The sequence below is a fragment of the Hyperoodon ampullatus genome (genome assembly GCF_949752795.1).
Source record: "Hyperoodon ampullatus genome assembly, chromosome: 5".
NCBI classification, from domain to species: Eukaryota; Metazoa; Chordata; class Mammalia; order Artiodactyla; family Ziphiidae; genus Hyperoodon; species Hyperoodon ampullatus.
This window is the reverse complement of record NC_136918.1, coordinates 106,457,069-106,479,544: the sequence shown is the minus strand read 5'-3', so window position 1 is coordinate 106,479,544 and position 22,476 is coordinate 106,457,069. Positions and strand designations below refer to the sequence as shown.

At 33.9% G+C, this 22,476-nt stretch overlaps 1 protein-coding gene across 2 annotated transcripts; it reads right to left on the bottom strand.

Moving 5' to 3' along the window:
• Positions 1 to 3,941: 3,941 nt before the first annotated feature.
• POU1F1 (POU class 1 homeobox 1) lies at positions 3,942 to 18,915 on the bottom strand (the record flags this gene model as incomplete). 2 transcript variants are annotated; one of them, XM_079704719.1, is made up of 6 exons in its annotated part: positions 3,942 to 4,152; positions 5,018 to 5,078; positions 6,064 to 6,228; positions 8,512 to 8,736; positions 15,867 to 16,016; positions 18,774 to 18,915. In XM_079704719.1, the coding sequence occupies 6 exons, from the start codon at positions 18,913 to 18,915 to the stop codon at positions 3,942 to 3,944; spliced, it is 954 nt and encodes a 317-aa protein (XP_079560845.1). The 2 variants fall into 2 exon arrangements, with proteins under 2 accessions (XP_079560845.1, XP_079560846.1); XM_079704720.1 differs by having other exon boundaries at positions 15,867 to 15,938.
• Between the last annotated feature and the right edge of the window lie 3,561 nt (positions 18,916 to 22,476).

Here is a 22,476-nt window from a genome sequence, read left to right as displayed (position 1 = left end):
AGAATGTGGTACAAAAATGTCAATACTCATCTTAGAAAACATAAAATGACCATCTGTCAGTCAGATGACTGTGTTGCACAGACTGTACTCTGTGCTCTGAGAAGAGCACCTGATCATGGTAGGGATAGTGGAAACAGGCTCGGGAAATTAATACAAAATTGAAAATCAACTATACTTCAATAAAATAAATTTAAAAAAATTTTTAAAAAGATAAGTGACCTTGTAGACCAGAGTGGGGAATCCAGTAGCCTGTGAGCTTTATGTTATTTGACCTGCACAGTGATGTGTATCTTATTCTCTGTAATGAATGCATTTAGGAGAAGCCTGCCCTTGCCCCTTGGCCACATGTGCATTCCTTACTAGCCCAGTAGCGACACTTCTAGCCTGATCCCAGTGGGCCCAATTTAAACATGTACCCCTATTTCAGACACTCCCATGTTAAAACAGTGTATGTGCAGATCTGAAAAGAGACCTGTGATGACTTTCTCCTTTGATGCCATTACTCTACATGAATAGGGTTTTGCAGCTACAAAAAAATAGATTAACTTTTCCAATTTCCTTTCTTTAGAAGCTGAGTCCCATAAAGATATTTAAGACCATTCCTGTAACTTAGTTCCTTCCAGAGTCGATTGGATTGAAGCCTGAGGATCCTGAAGTCTGATCTGAGGTACGCTGCTATTAGAACAGCACACACACTTCCTCCTCCCCCACAAGCCATCCTCCTAAGAGCCTGAAAACGCACTACACGCACACACACGTGCATGCGCACATACACACACACACACACCCCTCTGTCTCCAAACACTGAAAATGTTTCCTTTAACAAATAAGTACTTCCACCATTAGATATGGAAAGGTAAATTACATGAATGAGTTTCTCAACCACCTCTACAGGGTAAAATTGAGTATACCAATAGGTAAGTGACAGATCTTTCCATTTTAGTGGAACGCTACTGAATTCCTGAAGATTTACCACAGAAGAGCTCACAAAAACATGAGATGGAAAGGCTGTGTGGCTAAAGTCAGCTTTTGACGTTTATGCCCAAATGTATGAACACATAGATACTGCACAGCAAATCACATTTGTCATTTGTTTAATTGCAGTTTAGGATTCTAAATAACATGAACCATTTTCTATTTTTAAAAAGGCCAGTATCTGTTAAAATTCTATCAATATAGTTAGAAAATATAGTCTCAAAACTCATTTATACAAATGAGTTAATAGCAAATACCAGTGCATTTACAACCAATGAATAGCTAAATAACTAAGGAATTGCTATTTCAATATTAAGTATTGATTCAAAATATTTTTAGGGAGAAAAATTGGTTTCCAATGCTAATTGTATCTAAAGTTGCAAAGAATGACCTTTAAAATGAATGTCTGATAATATGATCTAAACATACATCTGTAATGATGACTAAGCATGTATACATGCTTGTTTTTGCTATATAATGTCAGATTAAACATTCCCAGCAGTTTCATATTTTAAGTGCAAAAAGTCTGGATTTTAAGTGCAAAAACTATTCTAGATTTATATTGCATTACATTTGCTTCTATTTGCAAGTTTCAAAGGCATGCATATATGTATTTTTAGGTGTGTATATATGTATGTACATTTTGCCCTGCCTTTTGCTAACTAAAGAATCACTCCCCCAACTAATGTATGCTTTAAGCAGGTGAAAAATCAAGAGAAAATACTTATAAATCCACATAGCTGAATAATTTGGAATTTACTCTCAAATAAGAAAAGCCTTTATATATATATATATAGTATATATATATATATATATATATATATATATATATTTATATATTAAATATATTATATAGTTAAATATATATATTATTTAACACCTCCTGGGTGCTAGATGTGTGCTTAAGCATGGATGATCAGGCCACTGAAAACTAATTTTTTTAAATTATTGGGGTATAGTTGTTTTACAATGTTGTGTTAGTGTCGACCATACAGAGACATGAAATAGAGTTCCCTGTGCTATACAGCAGGTTCTCATTAGTTACCTATACATATCAGTGTATGTATGTCAATCCCATGAAAACTAATTTTTTTGTTGTTCATGATATATCAAAGTTTCTAGCCATCCAGTTAATGCTGATTATGTGTGCACAAACATAATCTACATAGATTATGATCTGTATAATGCTTGGTTTTATTAATATTACAAAAAGCAAGAGACAGGACAGTATATTTAGTAAGCATTCTAAATAAAAAAATTTAGTCTAATTGTTCCCATTTTTGTTACATAAAATAAGTTAGATAAACATTGCTAGCAGATTGACATTCAAAATGCAAAACAAAGTCATTATTTGATAGTGCTATCACATTACAGTCTACTTCTGCCTACAAGTTTTAAAGAAGTGCATTCTGTTTTAAATTGAAGTATAGTTGATTTACAATATTATGTTAATTTCAGGTACAATATAGCGATTCAATATTTTTACAGATTATACTCCATTTAAAGTTATTATAAAATAGTGGCTATATTCCCTGTGCTGTACAGTGCACATTCTTATAAGTTAAATAAATATGTCCCTCAAGGTACAACTCTCTGAATTGAAAAGCTCAATATAGTAAACTTTTTTATTAATAATAAATCATATTCTAACCAATTACATAAAAGTGATCATCTTTTCTGATAGGACCCCAGATTTTCTAGGTTGTGAGATTTCAAAAATAAGTTACGTTATTAAATTAGACTCCCTTCAAGTTTGCAGCCATTGTTAAGAGCACACCCCTGTGTTCATTTAACAAGGACTGCATGCCCATTGTGAGCATAGGCTTTCCCAGACACTGGAGAAACAACAGCAAACAAGCCAGACATCTTCCTTGCACTTTTACAGCTTACAGAAATAGCAGTGTGGGGCTCAAGAATCAATAAAGCATGTTTTCTAAAGCTAAACATCAAAAAAGCTAATGTCTGGGAAGAATAAAAAGAACATAACTTAATATTTCTACAGATTTCTTTTGAAACACTTCTTTGGGCTCTATGCCCTAAATGTTAACTTCAAAGGTGTCACTTCTAAGATTTATTCCTAAATGCAATAATAAAATTCAAAGGCCCCTGTGGTTCTTAAGTGCAAAACTTTTAGTTCAGGACCTCCCTAGTGGCGCAGTGGTTAATCCACCTGCCAACACAGGGGACACGGGTTCGAGCCCTGGTCCGGGAAGATCCCACATGCCGTGGAGCAACTAAACCTGTGCACCACAACTACTGAGCCGGCGCTCTAGAGTCCGCGAGCCGCAACTACTGAGCCCATGTGCCACAACTACTGAAGCCTGTGCACCTAGAACCCGTGCTCTGCAACAAGTGAAACCACTGCAACGAGAAGCCCGTGCATCACAACGAAGAGTAGCCCCCGCTCACCGTAACTAGAGAAAGCCCGCACACAGCAACAAAGACCCAATGCTGCCAAAAATAAATAAATAATAGAATAAATTTATTTTTTAAAAAAAGTTTAGTTCAAACAAACTATCAGAGCTGATGGTAAGCAGGACATCAGTTAAGGAATTTTCTAATTGGATCTTCTCTGCTGATATTCTTTATGTGACATTACTGATTAAAATATTAAAAAGCAAATACACAGCCTTTGGAAAAGGAAACTTTAAAAGACCACTCCCCTGTGTGTGTATGTGTGTGTGTGTGTGTGTGTATATAAAGAGAGAGGGAGAGATATATTGAGAGAGAGAATCACTGTTTTATTCCTATTAGTCTCTGGCTTAAAAAGTACCACGTGGTTTCTGAGAATAATTCATCAATATAATTTAAATTGTCATATTGATTTTTAAAGTAGAAAAGAAAAGCTTCTGCAAAAGTTACTGATATGATTTTTTTGAAGCTAACCAAAAAAGGAATTTCTATTTTGGCTGGAGAAGAGAAAGGAATGAAAAATAGAAAAACTGGCTATTATACAATAGGAAATTTTATCTGCATTCAAGATGCTCCTTAGAAATAGTAAATAAACTCTGATTCAGACTTGTTTTCACCCGTTTTTCTCTCTGCCTTCGGTTGCAAAACCAAACCCTCACTACTTCTTTCTCCAGGTTCAGTTCTTCAGCCATCCGCAAGATCTCTTGAGAGGAAGGTTTATTCTGTTCTCCAAAATGTCTCTCCAGAGCGTCTTTAGCAGCAATACTGGGAGGTGGGGAGTTGACAAGAGAGAAAGGGAGATAGGGATGTTTTTGGCAGATCAAAATTGTTAGGTTGAATTTCCTAAATATTAACATAAAAAGGAAATTTAAAGACTCCGAAAACACCTTCAAAGCTCTTCAACAAAGATAAATGTGCAGTTTGTTGAACATTTGGATGCTTGCTAGTCTTACGTTGGCTACCTATCCCAGAGTCACAGGAAGAAAGAAGTAGGGGAACCCAGACATTGTGTTTATCCCACTTTGTGCCACAAGAGGGCACTGACTTACTGAGAAGGAAATAATTCTGTAGGCATTTCTAAATGTCCTCCAGAAATCATTTATTTACAATAAATGAAATGTTTTGTGTACAACTAACCCACTAAAACAAAAACTGTATTTTAGCAATTCCTCTGTGAGCCTGATGGAAATTACAAAAAGATCAATGAACAATCTTTCTGGCTTGAAATGCAAGGAGTTACCTTGAACTTTAAGCAGCTAAAATACTGGTGTCTAGTTTTGTTATTTTTAATAACATAGATACCATACTGCCAGAGCAAGAATTATGTCTAAAAGGACAATAGAAACGGTCACTCTATTTAGAAGTGATTGTCCAGTTTCTGTTTTATCCAAAACTTGCAGAGTAAAACTGTTCTTGGATCAAACAAACAATACATATTTTTCCATCAAATTTTAAATTTCCAGCTATATCTCACCAGTAATTTATTAAATGTTATGCTATTTCACCTATCTTATTTTCTCAATTGACTCTATTCATTTTTATGTTATATTGAACCTATATTATGCTTAAATGCTCATTCCATTTGTAAAATATCTTTTTCTTTTCCAGTAACTCTATTTCAAAAGTATACCTGATAGTTGTTCTCCGTTTCCTTTTTCTTTCATTTGCACCCACTTTCTCATTGTATAAAGCTGTGATGGGGAAAAGATGAATAATTACAAAAACAAAGTAAGTCTTTTTATTTTAACTATCAGATTTGGATTCAAAATTTTCTTTATAAAACAATGCAAAATAAAATTACCACACATTTTTGTTTTAAAGTTTTGCGGTCTACATCATTTTAGATTACAAGCGTTAGATTAAAACGTTAACACAGAAATAAATATTAACTTAGCAAAAACAATTGTCTTTTAAATCATATCCCTACTTTTAGTTGGAACACTTGCTCTGAATGCTCTCAAACCTTGCTCTTTATCCAGCCTTGACATTAATATAAGTGGATAATTTTATCACAATAAATTGCTCACCTAGCAATTGCTTGTGTGTGTAAATGCTCTGGCTACATTTATATTAGGTTATGAAAATGACTCATGTATAATTACTACCGTATATAGCCCAGAGGCAAAACAATCTGGATGTGTTAAAAAAAATCATTTTACCACTTCACACCTATGCCATATTGTCTAGAAGTTTTCCTTATGCCGTTTATTCTCTCACAATTTACATTCTCAGTAAACTTATTTCTACACTCGCACTGGCCTTGCTTTTTTATTTATTTATATTTATTTATTTATTTATTTATTTATTTATTTTTGCGGTATGTGGGCCTCTCACTGTTGTGGCCTCTCCCGTTGCAGAGCACAGGCTCCAGATGCGCAGGCTCAGCAGCCATGGCTCACGGGCCCAGCCGCTCCGCGGCATGTGGGATCCTCCCGGACCGGGGCACGAACCCGTGTCCCCTGCATCGGCAGGCGGACTCTCAACCACTGCGCCACCAGGGAAGCCCTGGCCTTGCTTTTTTTAGTGGGATGAAACAAGGTATTTATTTTTCACGTCAAAGAGAAAAAGCAAACGCAAACCAAATTTCAAGCCTCTCACTTTAGCATTAATCCAACCAAGGGAAGGCATTGTTTTCAGGTTAGAACATCACTGAGTCTCCAGAAACAACTTTAGTACCTCCTACTTGCTCGGCTTCCTCCAGCCATTTGGATAATATTGCTTTTAGTTTGCATGCATTTTTGAAGCTGAGCTGCAGGTTTTCAAATCGGCAGATAGTTGTTTGACTGAATTCAGAGCCATGCACAGCTGCCAGGGCTTCCCCAACATTTGTTTGGGTGTATCCTGTGAAAAAACAACAAAGGCCATTAACTTCAGTTTTTCAAGAAACATTCATTTTGATCCATTGTACAATTTTGTGTATCTTTGTCAACTATTAATTACCACTTTAAACCATATATTTGTTGGCAACTTAGAATAACAGTAAGGTTCAGTGTAGAATTGTTCAGTATTTCAAAAAAAAAATTCCTTCTAGTTAATAAATTACTTTTTTAGAAGTCAAAAGAATTCAGGTAGGAACATCTGCCATTCATAATATTTAGCCAGATTGGTTTGATGTGTCATAAACACTTTAGAAGACATTTAAAAATTCTCTCAATCATTTTTATTAAACATCTGATGATATATGCTCAAAATCTATAGTATATTAAATATAATGCATAAAATACATGGTGATATAGCATAAATATTTTTCTCTCAACTTTAAGAGTGAAAAATTCAACATGTTGAAGATAAAACTAAGAATTGTGTTTACTTTCCCTAAAACTAAGAATTGTGTTTACTTTCCCTAAAAACATGTTTATTATGAGACTTTGGTCACACAATATTTTATGTATACCTCCAAGCATATTTATGATATCATTCGGTAATGCTTCTATCTCCAGGCAAAAAGTTCTCATAGATTGTCTCAAACATTTTTAGAATATAAGTTGATATAAGCCATCAATATAAAATTTGAAACATTCACAGCAATATAAATAGCAAATTGAAAATGAATGTCATAAAGATGCCTACTGCTGTGTTTATGACAAATAGTTACTACATATTAATTCAGGGCCTAAGGCTATATACCTGTATGCAGAAAATGATTACATATGATGCCCATCAATAAATATCATTAAAAATTACCAGTGGTTCATTTCACAAATGCAAAAGTTAGCACCATCATTTCAATCCATTAAAAAATACATTTCAGGGCTTCCCTGGTGGCGCAGTGGTTGAGAGTCCGCCTGCCGATGCAGGGGACACGGGTTCGTGCCCCGGTCTGGGAGGATCCCACATGCCGCGGAGCGGCTAGGCCCGTGAGCCATGGCCACTGAGTCTGTGCTCCGGAGCCTGTGCTCCGCAAGGGGAGAGGCCACAACAGTGAGAGGCCCGCCTACCGCAAAAAAAAAAAAAAAAAAAAATACATTTCATGCATTAAAATCAAGGTTAATTATTATGGTTATTTACATTAAAAACACTTTTCAATAGAAAGTGAGCAAAGGCTAAGAACAGACAGTTCACAGAAAAGGAATTACAAATGACTGTCAAACACATGAAAGAACATCTTTCACTCTTCACTCATAGTAAGAGAAATTTAAAATGAAACTACCATGAGGCACCACTTTGACCTATATGATTTGCAAAGATCCAAAAGATTTAATAGCATCTTTTTCCTTCAACAACTATTTTTTTATTCTATGTGCCAGTCACTGTTCTAAGTGCTGAGGATATGCCCCTAAGAAGAAAACAAAAAAGAAATAAATAAACAAAAAACAAAGTACAAAAAACTGCTGCCTTCATGGAGCTCATATTCTGAAGGGTGGCAAAAGAGACACCCATGGTGGTAGTAACATTTGGTACAACTTCCACAGAGACCAATTTGACATCTATCGAGATTACAAACACACATACTCTTTGATCAGGCAATTTTGCTTTTAACACTTTCCCTTCACATGTATTTATATAGGTGCAAAATGACATTTATGAAGTTAATTAGTGTGGTATTGTTTTCAGTAGCATAAGATTGAAGGCCATATAAATTCCATCAGCAGGAGACTGGTAGTATATTCATAAAATGGAAATTGGCAGATGCATTACAGAAAGCTCTCTAAAAAACTAATATTGAAAGCTCTCCAAAACAAATAGTTAAATGAAAAAAAAATCTGTATGAAGAAATATATGTATCTGCTTGTATGTATATGCATAAAATATCTCTGGAAGGCCACACAACACTGATAAACAGGAAAAACAAGCAGAAGGTATATATTTCACATACCTTTTTAGCCTTTGAATCATACAAAGGTATCTCTTCAAATAAAAGATAGGTTAAAAAAGGCACTTCAAAACTTATCTCTGAAAAAGAGTACCATTAATTTAGAAATCTATGTATTTTGGCTACTAAGAATTTACAGGGAAATGAAGGTTTTTGTAGGTTTGTCATCATTTGAGTAACTTACATCCACAGTAGAGATGTAGAATGAGAACTGTCTTGGACTTCTGAGCAGAGTGTAAGAGACTGAAGAGTAACAGAGTAAGAATTTGCAGAGCAGGTTGTGTGCCCCACTGCTCATAACAAGCACATACCTAGCTTAATTCTTCTCACTTTAAATTCATTGGCAAACTTTTCAAGTTCTCGGATTTCTGGAGAATCCATGTCTATTGGCTCTTCAGCCAACTTGCTTTTCCGCCTGAGCTCCTGCTTGAAATCAGCGGCTGTGAGGTCCTCTGCCAGGAGAGGCTGGTGCATGGGAGGAAAGCCATGACTCAAGGTGTGGTCGGGAAACTTATAAAGACAAGGGGCTAAGCTCCCTGTAACAGCAAGAAAAGGAAAGGACCGTTTGTAATTATCCCCCATTTCTATACATGCAAGAGTTTGGCCCATAAGATTATTCTGTGACAGCCAGTCTCAATTCTGAAAGGTTACCTGACATTCAGTCTTTGAAATAGAAGAGTAACTTAGTATAAATGCGATGATTTATTTTCCACCTTCCTGGGAGCAGCAAAAACGAAGATAATGCAAAGCCAAAGGGAAGAAGCAGGGACTTGCCAATAATTAAAATAGAAATAAGCAAATTTCACAGAAGTGTGAGTTTTCCATCATTTTTTTCTCTTAAAAGACATCTATTCCTGGGAATCTGAGGTTCAACTTTAACCAGAATGTACATATTCATCTCTGTTTTCTTAATTCATTGAACAAATAATCTATGATGTTTGTTATAATCAAGGCACGTGGTTAAGGGCTATGCTGGGAAGTTTTCGTAGGATTGAAAAAATTGATTTTACATTGTTAAGAAACCCCACTGATTTTTCAGTAAATGCTGAATTTAGTAAAGGCAGGTAAAAAGAAAATTATGAGAACACAAAATACATTAATATGTTTAAATAGATTCGACGTTAACATGAGACAGGCATTAACAAAAAGTAATTTTTAAAGTTCTATTAAAAAGTCAGCAACAAGAGTTCTTGAAAAGTATAAAATATAATGGAATCACTTCTTGACAATTATTTAGGAAGCAAAAGTAAGTGGCAAGGAAGGGTTCAGTTCTAGATATGATAGGTAATCACCCATAAATGATGAAGCATTGAATCCATTTAGTGAGTTAAATAAATCACAAAAAACTAAAAGATTTAATTTTTTAATTGCTTCTAGATTTCATTCTTCATTTGGAAAGAAGAGTCTGCCTCAGTTGTGGAGCGTGGGTGAGAGGATGGTATAAGCCAAACTCCCACATATTTTATTTCTGTTTTCTTCATCAGTACTTTACATTTTTATTCATAGAGATTTAACTTAAATTTATATTAAATGATACCTGTATAACCAAGACATTTTGATGTAAATAAAATATGCAATAATAAATAATCTTTCTTATGAGTACAAATAAGTATTTAAACTAAAAATAAATGACTACAGAATACCTGCAGTAATCATTCTTAGAAGCTTACTGAAAAAATACGAGTTTATGCTACCTATAATTTCTCTATAAATACATTCACAAGTCAGACATGAGTAATAGTGTATTTTGCCAGAATATATAAAGCTTACATTAATATATCAACACATAATGAGCAAAGAATAGTGTAAGTCAGCAAATTGTTGGCTTATATTATTTACATGAGAATATGTAATTATATAGTGTACCCCTATCCAGTAGACTATATTACTTTTCTGAAGCAAAATACACATACGATTGAGAAATTAAACAAAATAGCATAAAATAAATTTAGCCATTTCACAGATGTAAAAAATATACAAAAGAAAATATTCCTGTCTAGAGCAATTAATGTTACTTCTAAAACTCAAAATTATCCAGTTTTATTTTTTCTTAATATCAATTTTTAATTTATTACATAACTCAATTTGTTAATGTTTATTACCTTTGGGGTTCATTTTTAGCTTTCTATTAGTTTTAGGTTTCTGTTAGTTGAACTAAAAGAAAGGACTAATATATAAAAAAGAAAAATGACCACTTTTATTTTAAATTTGCTTAATATTTATCTCAAGACTTTTCTTTTGCTTTGCTTTGAGTTGAATCTTACACATATGAAAAAATCTTCACTTCTTTCATCATTCAGAAGGAGCAAATGCCACTTAATGCACTTAATGATGAAATACTCTGAGAAACAGTAAAAACAGAGACAAATCAGGCTGCTGTTTTATTTTGCATATTTAATGTATTTTAAGGCATTTTGGATAACTCACATAATCTGTGTCAAATTATTTTTATTTCACATAAGTAATTTGTTGCATATCGTTTACATGAGATGCAGAAAGGTCTGAATTTGTTAGCAATCTTGATCACTCTTTTCAATTTTTCTTGCTGATAATAGTTGTGCTGCTACAAATCTCCGTGCTGTGTTCATTTTACATTTGTCATCTTCTTATACTTATATAAACAAATGAAGTAGAAAAAATATGTATTTTTTACCCACAATTTAAAATTTGAATAAAAACAAGTTAAATAACTCTCCTTGGGTGCTATGATGAATTCACCACACAGTTGAAACTAGAAGTCCAATGAACATTGCAGTAAACCACACCAAAATAATCAGTTCATTTTTCAGGTAGTCTGTACTCAGGGAAATCAAGTGACTTTAAAGATTTCTGCATCTTAAACATATTTGGCTACATTAAACAAACGCTTTCAGACAAAAGTATTATATTTATTTAATGAAATATTGGAAGTGTGCCATCTCTATTTCTGGAAAATTTTAAAGCTAGTTCATACATTATAAATACTCTGGAGAAATGCACATTTAGCAAATAAATTTGAACATGAGTCCATAAAAAGTACACAGGAAATATCATGTTCAAAAGTCTGGCATCCAGAGGAAAAAGGAAAGCACTAAGTGTGACAAGTTTTTATTTTCCGTTAAGTGAAAGTATCCACAATTATCTGCAAGGACACGGTTTTCCTGGAACTAACCTTAAACAGAAATTCATGACAGTCACAAGCACAGCCAAACAACCTGTGGTTTCTATCATATGATCCTATATTTGGCGGAAAATGGGGAGTGATTGGTACGGTATACATGACAAGATATTTAAATTTTTTTTCTAAAGCCTGGATTATTGAAAAGTCAGGTTGGGGAGGAGGAGAATAAGATGCACTGAGTCGTGTGCAGCAGAAGTTTCATGAACAATTTCCAAAACATTGCTAAAGCAAAATTGTCTATAAGCCTAGAACAAGCTCACACCTAAATAGGTTGGAAGTGTCTGTACATTCTTTACAGCCCAAGATGTATATTCACACTGCAGATTAATCCACCACAGCCTTTCTGAACTGCTCTGCATGTACTTATGGGTGGCGGGGGAGGGAGAGGAATAGAGGTGAGTCTTTTAAAGCAGGTGATGGGGAGGCCATGGTCTTGCCTTGCGGGGACATGGCTCAAGGTTCTGTGATACAGGGCAGGGGGCTTTTCTGCATCATGTGGCTCAGCCAGATGTTAACTGACAACAGCTCTGAGGTTATGAAGCTTTAAAAGAACAAACAGGGGAAGCAGAGGGACACAGTAAAATACTCCCACCTTGCTGTAGACATGCACAGCAAAGTGCATTCTAATATCTCCATTTCTTTTTGTCCTCATGCTTGACAACGTGAAACAAATCATAAATTTGAATTGATTTTTTTTCTCTTTTGTGCATTTGTACATCCTATTCATGTACAACAGGGTCCTCTTCCTGGTTTTATAAATTAGGTTGACTTGGAGCATTGCCATGCCTGTTTGTTTAAATATTGCCTGTGGCTGCTTTACAATCACCGAGTTGTGTAGTTGAGACAGAGGCTACAAAATTTAGGGAAAATACATAGTGTCAGTGCTACTGAAAGTCCTTTCATGATCCAGAGGCAAAAGATGGTCAGAATTACTCCTTCCCTTAGTGTCAACACAACCAGAATAAGTTAGGGAAAAGTAAGACTAAATAAAAGAAAAAAATGGAACAGAAAAAAAAAAAAGACAATTTAAGAATGAAGAGGTGGGCTCCAAAGTAGACTATTTCTCTATGTCACTGTCAAACAGATTTCTGTTACCCTTTGCCTTAGCCCAGGGAAAGGGCACTTGCAGTCATACTAATCTTTTCTCTTATTTTCCACTTCTCATAAGAAAACAACATCCATCTTCTTGATTAATTCTCCAATATCAGCTATTTCGCTTTCCTGATAAAATTAATTTTTAAGCAAGGACTCTTATAGCACATCTTGGGTGGCCATTATGTCATAACCTTGCTGGATTTAGCAATCATTACCATGTAGGTGATTTGCCCAGTTTCCACAGGACAGTGGACAAAGTACGCAGCTCATTAAGCTTGTTTTCTAACTTTGACCCAGCTTTAGAAACTGGAGAAGAGACACAATGTCAGATACCCAGGAATCAGAGTTTTGAAGGGTTTTTTTTTTTGTTATTTTGTTTTATTTTGTGTTTTTCCAGAAGAGATTTTTGAATAGCATTTATAATTCCCTGTTTCCTATTATCTATACTGTAGGCTGTTGAATTATCTAAGTTCTCAGGAGAAAAGAGACAGAAGAAGATTTAACTGAGAATATATCTGAAGAGAAGATCAAGGAGAAAGCCAGGTTGAGTTGGTACAAAGTTGCCACAACTCAACTCTGATAGACCTGTGGTACCCACTGCAACTTGGGTATGAAGAGACTGACACTTGGAGATGCTGACTTGAACAAGGTTTGTAATTAGTTCCTGGTGTGGCTAATTCATTTCATCCAATCAGTCATTCTCTTTGGTATGCCCACACCTGGACTATGAAGCACAGTGGATTCATCTGATGATTAGAGTCCTCCCTACCAACCTTAACAAAATATTAGCTATAGCTCTTGTCTTCCAATGGGTTATTAATTTAATGAAATGCTCAAACTAAATGTAAGCATCAGAGTATAGTGACAAAATAACCGTATTCAAAGAAAGCAATTTCACACCCTTTGAAATATTGTTCTTTCTGCAGCTTCACTTTCATATGGAGTATGTGACAATGAATCTGTCTTTGTTGTTGATGATTAAACGCTTCTGTGGATTGTGTGGAAGCAGCTGATTTGATGAACGCCTTGAGACTTCTCAGAAAATTCAAATGGCATTGCCAGGTTTCTCTTGTGTTTTTTATACCTTTTCTAAATTCCTGAATACTTCTGAATTCTTGTGTTTTACAACTCAATTTGTGTAGCTTCTCTGGGGATGACAGCAGAAAGTTTCAGATTCGCTGAGATTTAATCGGCCATGATGCAAAGGCTAATTACCAAATATATGTCAAAATAGTGACATTGTAACAAATTATAAAGCACACCATATTTTAATGATATCCCTCTCAAAAAATATTCAAATATAATCTCTATGCTTGCTATGGTGAATTTTTCTTTCAGTGACAAAATATATTTAATTTTGGTTTAAGACTACAACAATACCTCCAAATCTTAGGGCAATTTTTCTTGTGATTGTCACCAACCCAGGCTTTGAATCATTTTAAAGGTCTTTTCCAGGGGCCTCTGCTTTTTAACTTTTAATGAGGAAGAGAGTTTGCTGAGACTGCCAAGGAAACTTGTACCAGCACAATCTGAGCTGCCTGTGGACTCAGTGTGAACTTGGGCCTGTTCTCTCCAATCCTGGAAATTGGAAGGGTGTTAGATTTCTCAGGCCAGCTGTGAACCCCACAGACACTGGCCTAGAACTGGTGAGAGGGAGGTGGTAGCAAAAACTGTCAAAAATCATTTGGTCTGTGGCTGGTTTTATCTTTGTGCCAACCTCAATTCATTCCTGCCACTTGCTGGGTATAGAGGGAGCCTATAGTTGTACCGGGGCTCCTGGAACTTACTGTGAAGTAAGAACAAGGCCCCTTTCCTCCAAGAAAGGGCAGCACGTGGCCATGAGCTTGTTATTTCCAGTCTCCATAATCAAAATGTGGTGGAGGCCACAGAAAGCATTCTGCCTGCACCTCTAGTGGCTAAATGCACATTATTCTATTTTAAAATGAAAGTAGTTCATCATCGAGAGCTGTTCTCATTAACCATGAATACTGATTAACTACTACGTATATGAATCGTAAATGATCTGTTTTCAGAGAGGAAGAAAAAATATGGCTTTCTTTAGTTCTTATTAAAGAGAGACATTAGGATTTACAGGTAACCATTAAGAACATCAGTTTTCAATTTATATAAAGGTGAGGATACTAGTTTATTCAGAATGCTGCCTAATAGAAGATAAAAAGAAGCTAATTTGTCCTGGAATATTTTATTTTAAAGTTTTAATGTTTTATTGAGTCTTAAACTGAGAAATTCTGAGAAATGAAAGGTTGGTGAACTAAATTCTTTGTTCAATTTTATTTCAAATGTATAAGCATAAATCCATATTTGATTTTTTATTACCTATTCTGGATAACAAAACACAAGAAAAGATTTCCCTAATATGTGATTTCTCTATCCAGAGTTTCTCAATATCACACAAGCGTGCACACAAACACACACACACACACACACACACACACTCTCCCATTCTCCCATAGATGCTTGGTAGTTTATTGTTACCCACAGTATTTCTCTCCCTGCTGCAGAAATAAATATAAAAGATTACGGGATACCCAAAAAAACTTCTGTGCCGAGCAAAATTGTTTCTATGGCCATATCCTAAAATTAAGTCATAAATTTTGTAACGAGTGGATCTCTTAGGTCATATTTTCTTTTCCTTAAGAAATGTGCTATCAATATCTTCATGCAAGTGTCAACAAACAAGTAGTTTATCTTGATCTAGTGATGCTTTACTTATCCAAAGGGAAAAAAGATATGTAACTTCAACTATTTCAATCTCATCTAAGACTCAGAAGCATCTCAGACAGGGCTGCCAAAGACTCAACTATTGCTAAAGCAGCTGCAAATCACTCTTAGCCTTCAATGTCTTATTTATCTTTATGGACCAAATGGCCAGAAAAAACATTGTGATGAGGAGGATGCTCTATAAGTTGGTCTATCTGCTTTGGTAGGCACATAAGATTACTGAGCACTTGAAATATGGCTAGTGCAACTGAGGAACTGAATTTTAAATTTGACCTTATTTTAGTTAATTTACATCTAAATTTAAATAGACACATAAGGCTAGCGGCTACCTTATTATTACTGTAGGCAAGCCCACTAATGGCATGAACAAGTGACAATGAGCAGTTTGGCAGTAGAGAATTAAAATAAAAATCATACAAAGCAAACACAAGAGTTAAGAAGCATAGCAGTTCAGAGCTGTGTAGAATAGGGGCAATCAGGTATAACTATTATGGTCTCTGAAGACATCACAGATCAGAGAACATTTCAATACACGGTGGTTTTACCAGCATTTCCAAGGTTAAGAGATCTGAAATTCATGATATACTCTGGTCAAGATTCCCTCAGACCCAGGAAATCCATCCAAGTGTCCCCAGACTCAATCTTATATGTAAAGACAATTTTTCTTACCTGTCATCACTCCATAGGTCGATGACTGGTTTCCATAATGACAGGAAGGAACAGAATAATGAAGTCCTGTTGCTGTGTTTCCCAATGTTGTCACCAAGAAATATGTGCACAAACATTTAGGAGTTTGGATCAAAGACAAAATAGACGGGACTGGTAAGAAAATGTACGAGGATTCAAGACACATTCGTTTCATTTCAAAAGTACACATTTAAGCTATTCTTAAAGTTATACACCAATAATTTGTTCTCATTTGGGGGCTGTTCTCTGATGAGTAGGTTAAAACTAGGGGTTGAAATTTGTCTCAAATAATGAGATCATGAATCATCAAAGTGGACCAGAGCCTTCATTAATTATATCCTGTGCTCTGTGTTGGGGTGATTGACCAGTTTGAAACTTGGCTAATTGGAAGTAGCCGAATTCTCGCAGGTTCCACCCAATATAGACATTGCAAAGAACTGACGAGAGGATAGTTTCTTAAAATTCTTGTATAACATAGTATAATACAGTGGTCTTTTTCTGGAACAGTGAATACAGAAATCAACGCCTGATCAGTCTTTACTTCTGCTTATTCACCTAACAAATTTTTTCTATCATAGAGGAAATGGCAGAGCCACTAGCCTTTTACTGGATCTAATTATAAAAACCCCACTAAGTTCACAGGCTTATGAAAAGCCTGTGACAATGTACGATGTATTTAGGCTGGTGTTGAAACCACGAGGTTGAGGGTTTTCTTCATGTACACAATTAATTCAACAATTCTAATGATGAAGCTGGTCAAAAAATAAGTTCGTTGATTGTTGTGTAACTTGAGGTTTATAAAGGTTGAACCTAGCATATAAACTTAACCTCATTTATAAATAGTTATAGGTTTCATTGAATTAATGTGTATGTTGAAAGTATTATAAATTTGAATTACTAAACTTTTATCAAGCTTTAAACATGAATAACAATGGACTACTGACAATAAAATCACTAGCCAATGTTTTCTTATGTATTTTATTTTCGCTTTTTTTTCATGATATCCTGAATGTAGTGGTGGATTTTCATAAATAAAATTGTATCTTCTTGAATAATATGAGATATTATAAAGAATAAATTTAGAATCCTTTGAAAATATATAGTCTACCGATTAAAGACAAAATTTCTTCAGAAAGTAAAACGTATTTTCCCTAACTATAACTCAATTTTTAATATTTTAAAATATCTGCATAAATTTTCATTTTACAACTGACACAGAGAGAGAACTGAAGTCATTTTACTTTATAATGATCACTATGCATTCCAAAATTAAACAAATAAACATGAAACGCATTCAATATCTAAGTGCTCTTCTCATTATAATTACTATTTTTAATTCCTTACTTAGACAATTAGATGTATATGATTACAATTTGATGGAAAAATTATAAAAATCAATGTGATTGTTATTTAAAACACGTTAGGTCACTTTTACTGATTATGAATTTTTTTACTTCCAAGGTTTAAATACCTTTTGTTTTTCTGATTTGGGGAAGTAGTGTAAAAGGGTAGGCTAACTTACTAAGTACACTATTTATTTATTTTAAAATTATTTATTTATACATTATTATTTATAATTATTTATAAATTAGTTATAAATAATATTTATACATTAGTTATAAATTATTTATTTATACATTATTTACTTATTTTTAAATAAATAAATAGGGTTTTGACCTAAACTTGCTTAATTTTAACCTCAATTCCAAATTTTACTTTTATTCTAGCCAAATACTATCCACACACAGTAGATTAAGCATACAATGCATTATCCTTCTCATCACCAACCTATATAAATGCCTATTATGTAAAATATACAATTAGCTATGTGATAATTGTTTAAATTTATTTATACCACACCTCTTTGATAAAAATACTTTATTACATTTTCCAAAAAATATGTTTGAGGATATTTTCATTAGTACATTTTAAATTAAATTCTGAGAATGCTTAGTAGATAAATAATCACTACATTAATAATTTTCCCAAAGTCTAAATATATGATCTCTAGATACTTTAAAATTCAGCTGAAGATTAATGCCAAACTTACGTATAAGTTTGAAAACTGCTTAATTATAAAAAAAGATAAGGTTAAAATACTTTAAATCAGCATATAAATGTATCAACTCAAATTTTGATTTTTAAATGTATAAAATTTAGTTCATATTTAGATTGCTTTTAAAACAAGTGGAAAGTGCTGTTAAACAGAAGACATTTACTCAACTCAAGACTGTTTATAAATCAACTTCAAAACACTTTGTTACTGCATAAAAAATGGACACATTAACAAAATATACTTATTTGCTTGGTTGTGTTTGAGACACTATATTTGAATTCTAAAGTTTAATTTTCATTTCAGAAAGTTATATAAGAAAATATAAAAACTTTGAAGTCTCTTCAGGATTCAATTTTGAGAAAATTCAACTCAGTCCATGGGCTCTAAATATTATACTGCCTCTAGATTTGATTTCTGAGTTTTTAATTATGCTAAAAATGTAAGTGTATTTAAACACTTAATTATTTTATTCTTTGAAACCCATTGTTGTTGGTATTGGGAATCATTCAGTTGTGTTTACTGCGAGGTGTATGACTGTTTTTAGACATGGCAGTAAATGTAAGCTAAAAACCAAATAAATCTCAGACTCACTGTTTACTTATATAGAAAATAGATCTCTTTTATAATAAAACCAACAATAATAGAAATTACTACACTTACTAATATTTCTTGAAATTTTTCTTAGGCATTTTGACCTCTTCAATATCCTGAATATTTAACTTAACACCAATGAAAATAAAAGAAGCAATGAGATTCTAAACTAACAAGATTCAAAGCGTCCACCCTGACATGTTAGGCCCAGCCACACGGTAGACAGTTATTGGAGTCAGTACCTGTGGACATCACGTTGGTGGCATGGTTGGAGACTGGTAGGCACTCGGCAGCGCTGTGATGCATTATCAGAGGCAGAGTTGCAGAAGACTCAGAATTCAGAGGTATAAAGGTATCAGCCGAAGTAAAAGGTTGGCAACTCATTCCCACAAAAGAGTAGAAAAATGAGGAGAAGTGCTGCTCCTCAAGTCAGAGTTTTATTATATCACCATCTCAAAGGGCTGTTTCAAATCTCACTACCTGCATATATACATCAGGGAGGCTCTGAGCACCAGGAGGGCGCGTGCTGGTATTTATACTGCAGGGAAATCCCTTTATACATGTTAATCGTCTTTTCCCAGGGGTATTGCTTCATCAATCTGGACAGTCTTCCTTCTTACCCGAACATAATCCATGCTCAAGAGGGGAAGCTTGTTCTTGGGTACAGACTGAAGGCAAAGGAGAAATATGAAACTTTATTTGACAACTTCAGTAATTCAGGTCTTTTAGAAAGGAATCAAGAACTTAAAAAAAAAAAAAAGTGTCCCTCTAAGAAATAACACTACAATGAATTGAAAAACACTAGGTGTGTTTTTGCTACTAACAAAATGATAAATTTATACATATGAGATTTTTCTTTTTTTATAACCTCATTAAATCTGAAAAATAACAAGAGAAGTACACGCTACATAATTTTAAGAAGCAGAATTTTTAAGTTTAAATTGAAAGAAGCATAAAAGACTAAATGTGAGAATGAATATATTGCCAACTAGTGATTCACACTCAATATAATTCGAAAAACTATAAAAACAATTGAATTTTTACTATATCACAAATAAAAATGATAAAATATTAAATAAAATTGTAGTAATTTGTAGAGAAGATGAACATTAGTGATAGTATCTCTCCCTTGGTTTCAATTTATTCAACAAGAACATACACTTAGTGAGCTCTTACTAGATGTCAACACTATTCTAGTCACTTTCTACAGTTATGTCAGCAAATGTCACATCTTTGTGAGATGTGTACCATTGTCACTAACCTTGATTGTGCCAGAGCCTCTGATCTTTGCCATTCCACTCCAGAACCTGCACTGGGTGCAAACTTTCCACACAAAATATATTGACATTATAAGACTATGAAAAAAATAATATACTATAAACAATTGATTCAAAGATAATTGTCAGTATAATGATTTCACAATGATCATGATTTCTACATATAAATGAATGAATGCAATACTGTCTTTATTATGTATACTAGGGATAATATAGGGACCAGAAGTAACCTGACAGGCATAGATATTACTGACATAAGCAAGGACTTATGCTCCATTAGATATTTTTGAAATTTTATATTATGGAATATTTACCTTGGAATTGGTTGCTTTGTGCTAAATTTAATGTTGATATTGATGAGAATACACTTTCAAAAACTTGAAATTTGAACGCTTGTCATTAACCAGTTAATATTTTGTAGGAAAAAGATGTTATAAGGTTGCCTAAATCATGAGATATTGCCTGAAAATATTTATTGTAAAAATGACATATTTTCCATTCTGAATTCTCTTTGAAGCTCCATTTGTCTTCTCTAATGAGAGAAGAAGGTTACAGGTAATCAAACATATTTATTTTACTCTTGCAGAATTCTTGTAATTTTCAGACTTCACATATACAAAAAAGTATTTTTTTGATGTGTTTATAAAGAGAATTTTTTTATAAAGAGATTTGCTAAGAAAATTAAAAGTTTATAGGGCATCAGATAATTTTAAAAATAAACTAAATGATATTTAGAGAGAATAGTACTTGAAAATTGCCCCTAATAATTTTGCTATAGTTTGAGTCATTGGAATATGTCAGTAAAGTATATGAACCAAATGATAAAGAGGAGCACTGTAAAACTTGCCTGGAACAGCAACAAAGAACTTCACCAGTATTTGCCATCTAAAATTCTAAAATTGCAATTTTAGACATAATTTCCTTAATAATGGTTTAAAAAATTTTAACTATTTGTGCTGTGAAGTGGAAACCAGACTGTTACAGTTAAAACTGTGCAAAGCCAGGAAGTAGATGTTCCCATTATAATCTTTACTTAGCACTGTACATTATTAATTTATCAGATTTTTAAATCTGCTTTTGTACACAGTTTTGCTTTTGCATAGTATTGAACTATATAGCTCTATTACAATTTAGCCACTTATTGTTGGGGGTTTGTATTGCTTTTTGCTTTTCACTTTTATAAATAACAGTTCAATTAACTCTTTGTCCAAAATGTTTTTTTTACACAATGCATTTTTACAATTTATCTATAGGATTATTTTGAATATCCCTCCTTATGATGGGTTCTTAGAAGTGGGATTATGAGTTTGACTTATGATATTTTTAAAGTTCTTGAAAACATTCTTAAATTGCTTTAAAAACGAAGGACTTTTTTTTTTTTTTTTTTTTTTTTTAGAGCAGTTTTAGGTTCACAGCAAAACGGAGCAGAAAGTACTAAGAATTCCTATATGTACTCTGCTCCCACACATGCACGGTCCACCTCACATCTGCACCAGAGTGATACGTTTGTTACAATTAATGAAAGTGAAATAATACATCATTATCATCCAAAGTCCATGGTTTACATTAGAGTTCACTCCTGTGTATTCAACTAGTTTGAACAAATGTTTAATGACCTGTATCAACTATTGTAGCATCATACAGGATAGTTTCACTGCTCTAAAAATCCTCCTTACTCTGCCTATTCATTCTCCCCTTCCTCCTAACCCCTGGCACCATTGATCTTTTGACTGTCTCCATAGTTTTGCCTTTTCCATAATGCCATGTGGTTGGAATCATACAGTATATAGCTTTTTCACATTGGCTTCTTTCACTTGGTAATATGCATGTAAGTTTCCCCCAGATCTTTTTAGGGTTTGGTAGCTCCTTTCTTTTTAGCTCTGAATAATATTGCATTGTTTGGATGTGCCACAGTTCATCCATTCACCTACTGAAGGACATCTTGTTACTTCCAAGTTTTGGCAATTTTGAATAAGGCTGGGGTATACACCTGTATGCAAGATTTTGTGTGGACATAAGTTTTCAGCTTTCTAGGATAAATACCAGGAGCAAGATTGCTGGATTGTATAGTAAGAATATGTTTAGTTTTGTAAGAAACTGACAAACTGTTTTCCAAAGTGGCTGTACCATTTTGTATTCTCACCAGCAGTGAATGAGAGTTCACGTTGCTCCACATCCTCCTCAGCATTTAGTGTTGTCAGTATTTTGGATTGTGATCATTCTAGTAGGTATGCAGTAGTATTTCATTGTTTTCTTAATTTACTATTCCCTGATGGTATATGATGTTGAGCATCTTTTCATATTTATTTGCCATCTGTATATCTTCTTCAGTAAAGTGTTCAGATCATTTGTCCATTTTTAAATTGGGTCGCTCTTTATCCTTATTGTTGAATTTTAAGGGTTCTTTGTATATTTTGGATAACAACCCATTATCAGATATGTCTTTTGCAAATATTTTTTCCCAGTTTGTGGCTTTTCTTCCAAGTTTCTTTTCCAAACAATTTGTTCTGTTATGATTTGGTTTCAAATACCAGGAACAAGTTGAGCAAAAAATAATTGTTTATTATTAGGTGATACAGAGGATTCTTGGAACTCACAGAGGTCAGGCCATAGGGAGGGACTGAATAGGAAATGAAAGCCATCTACCACATCTCTCTGACTCTCCTAT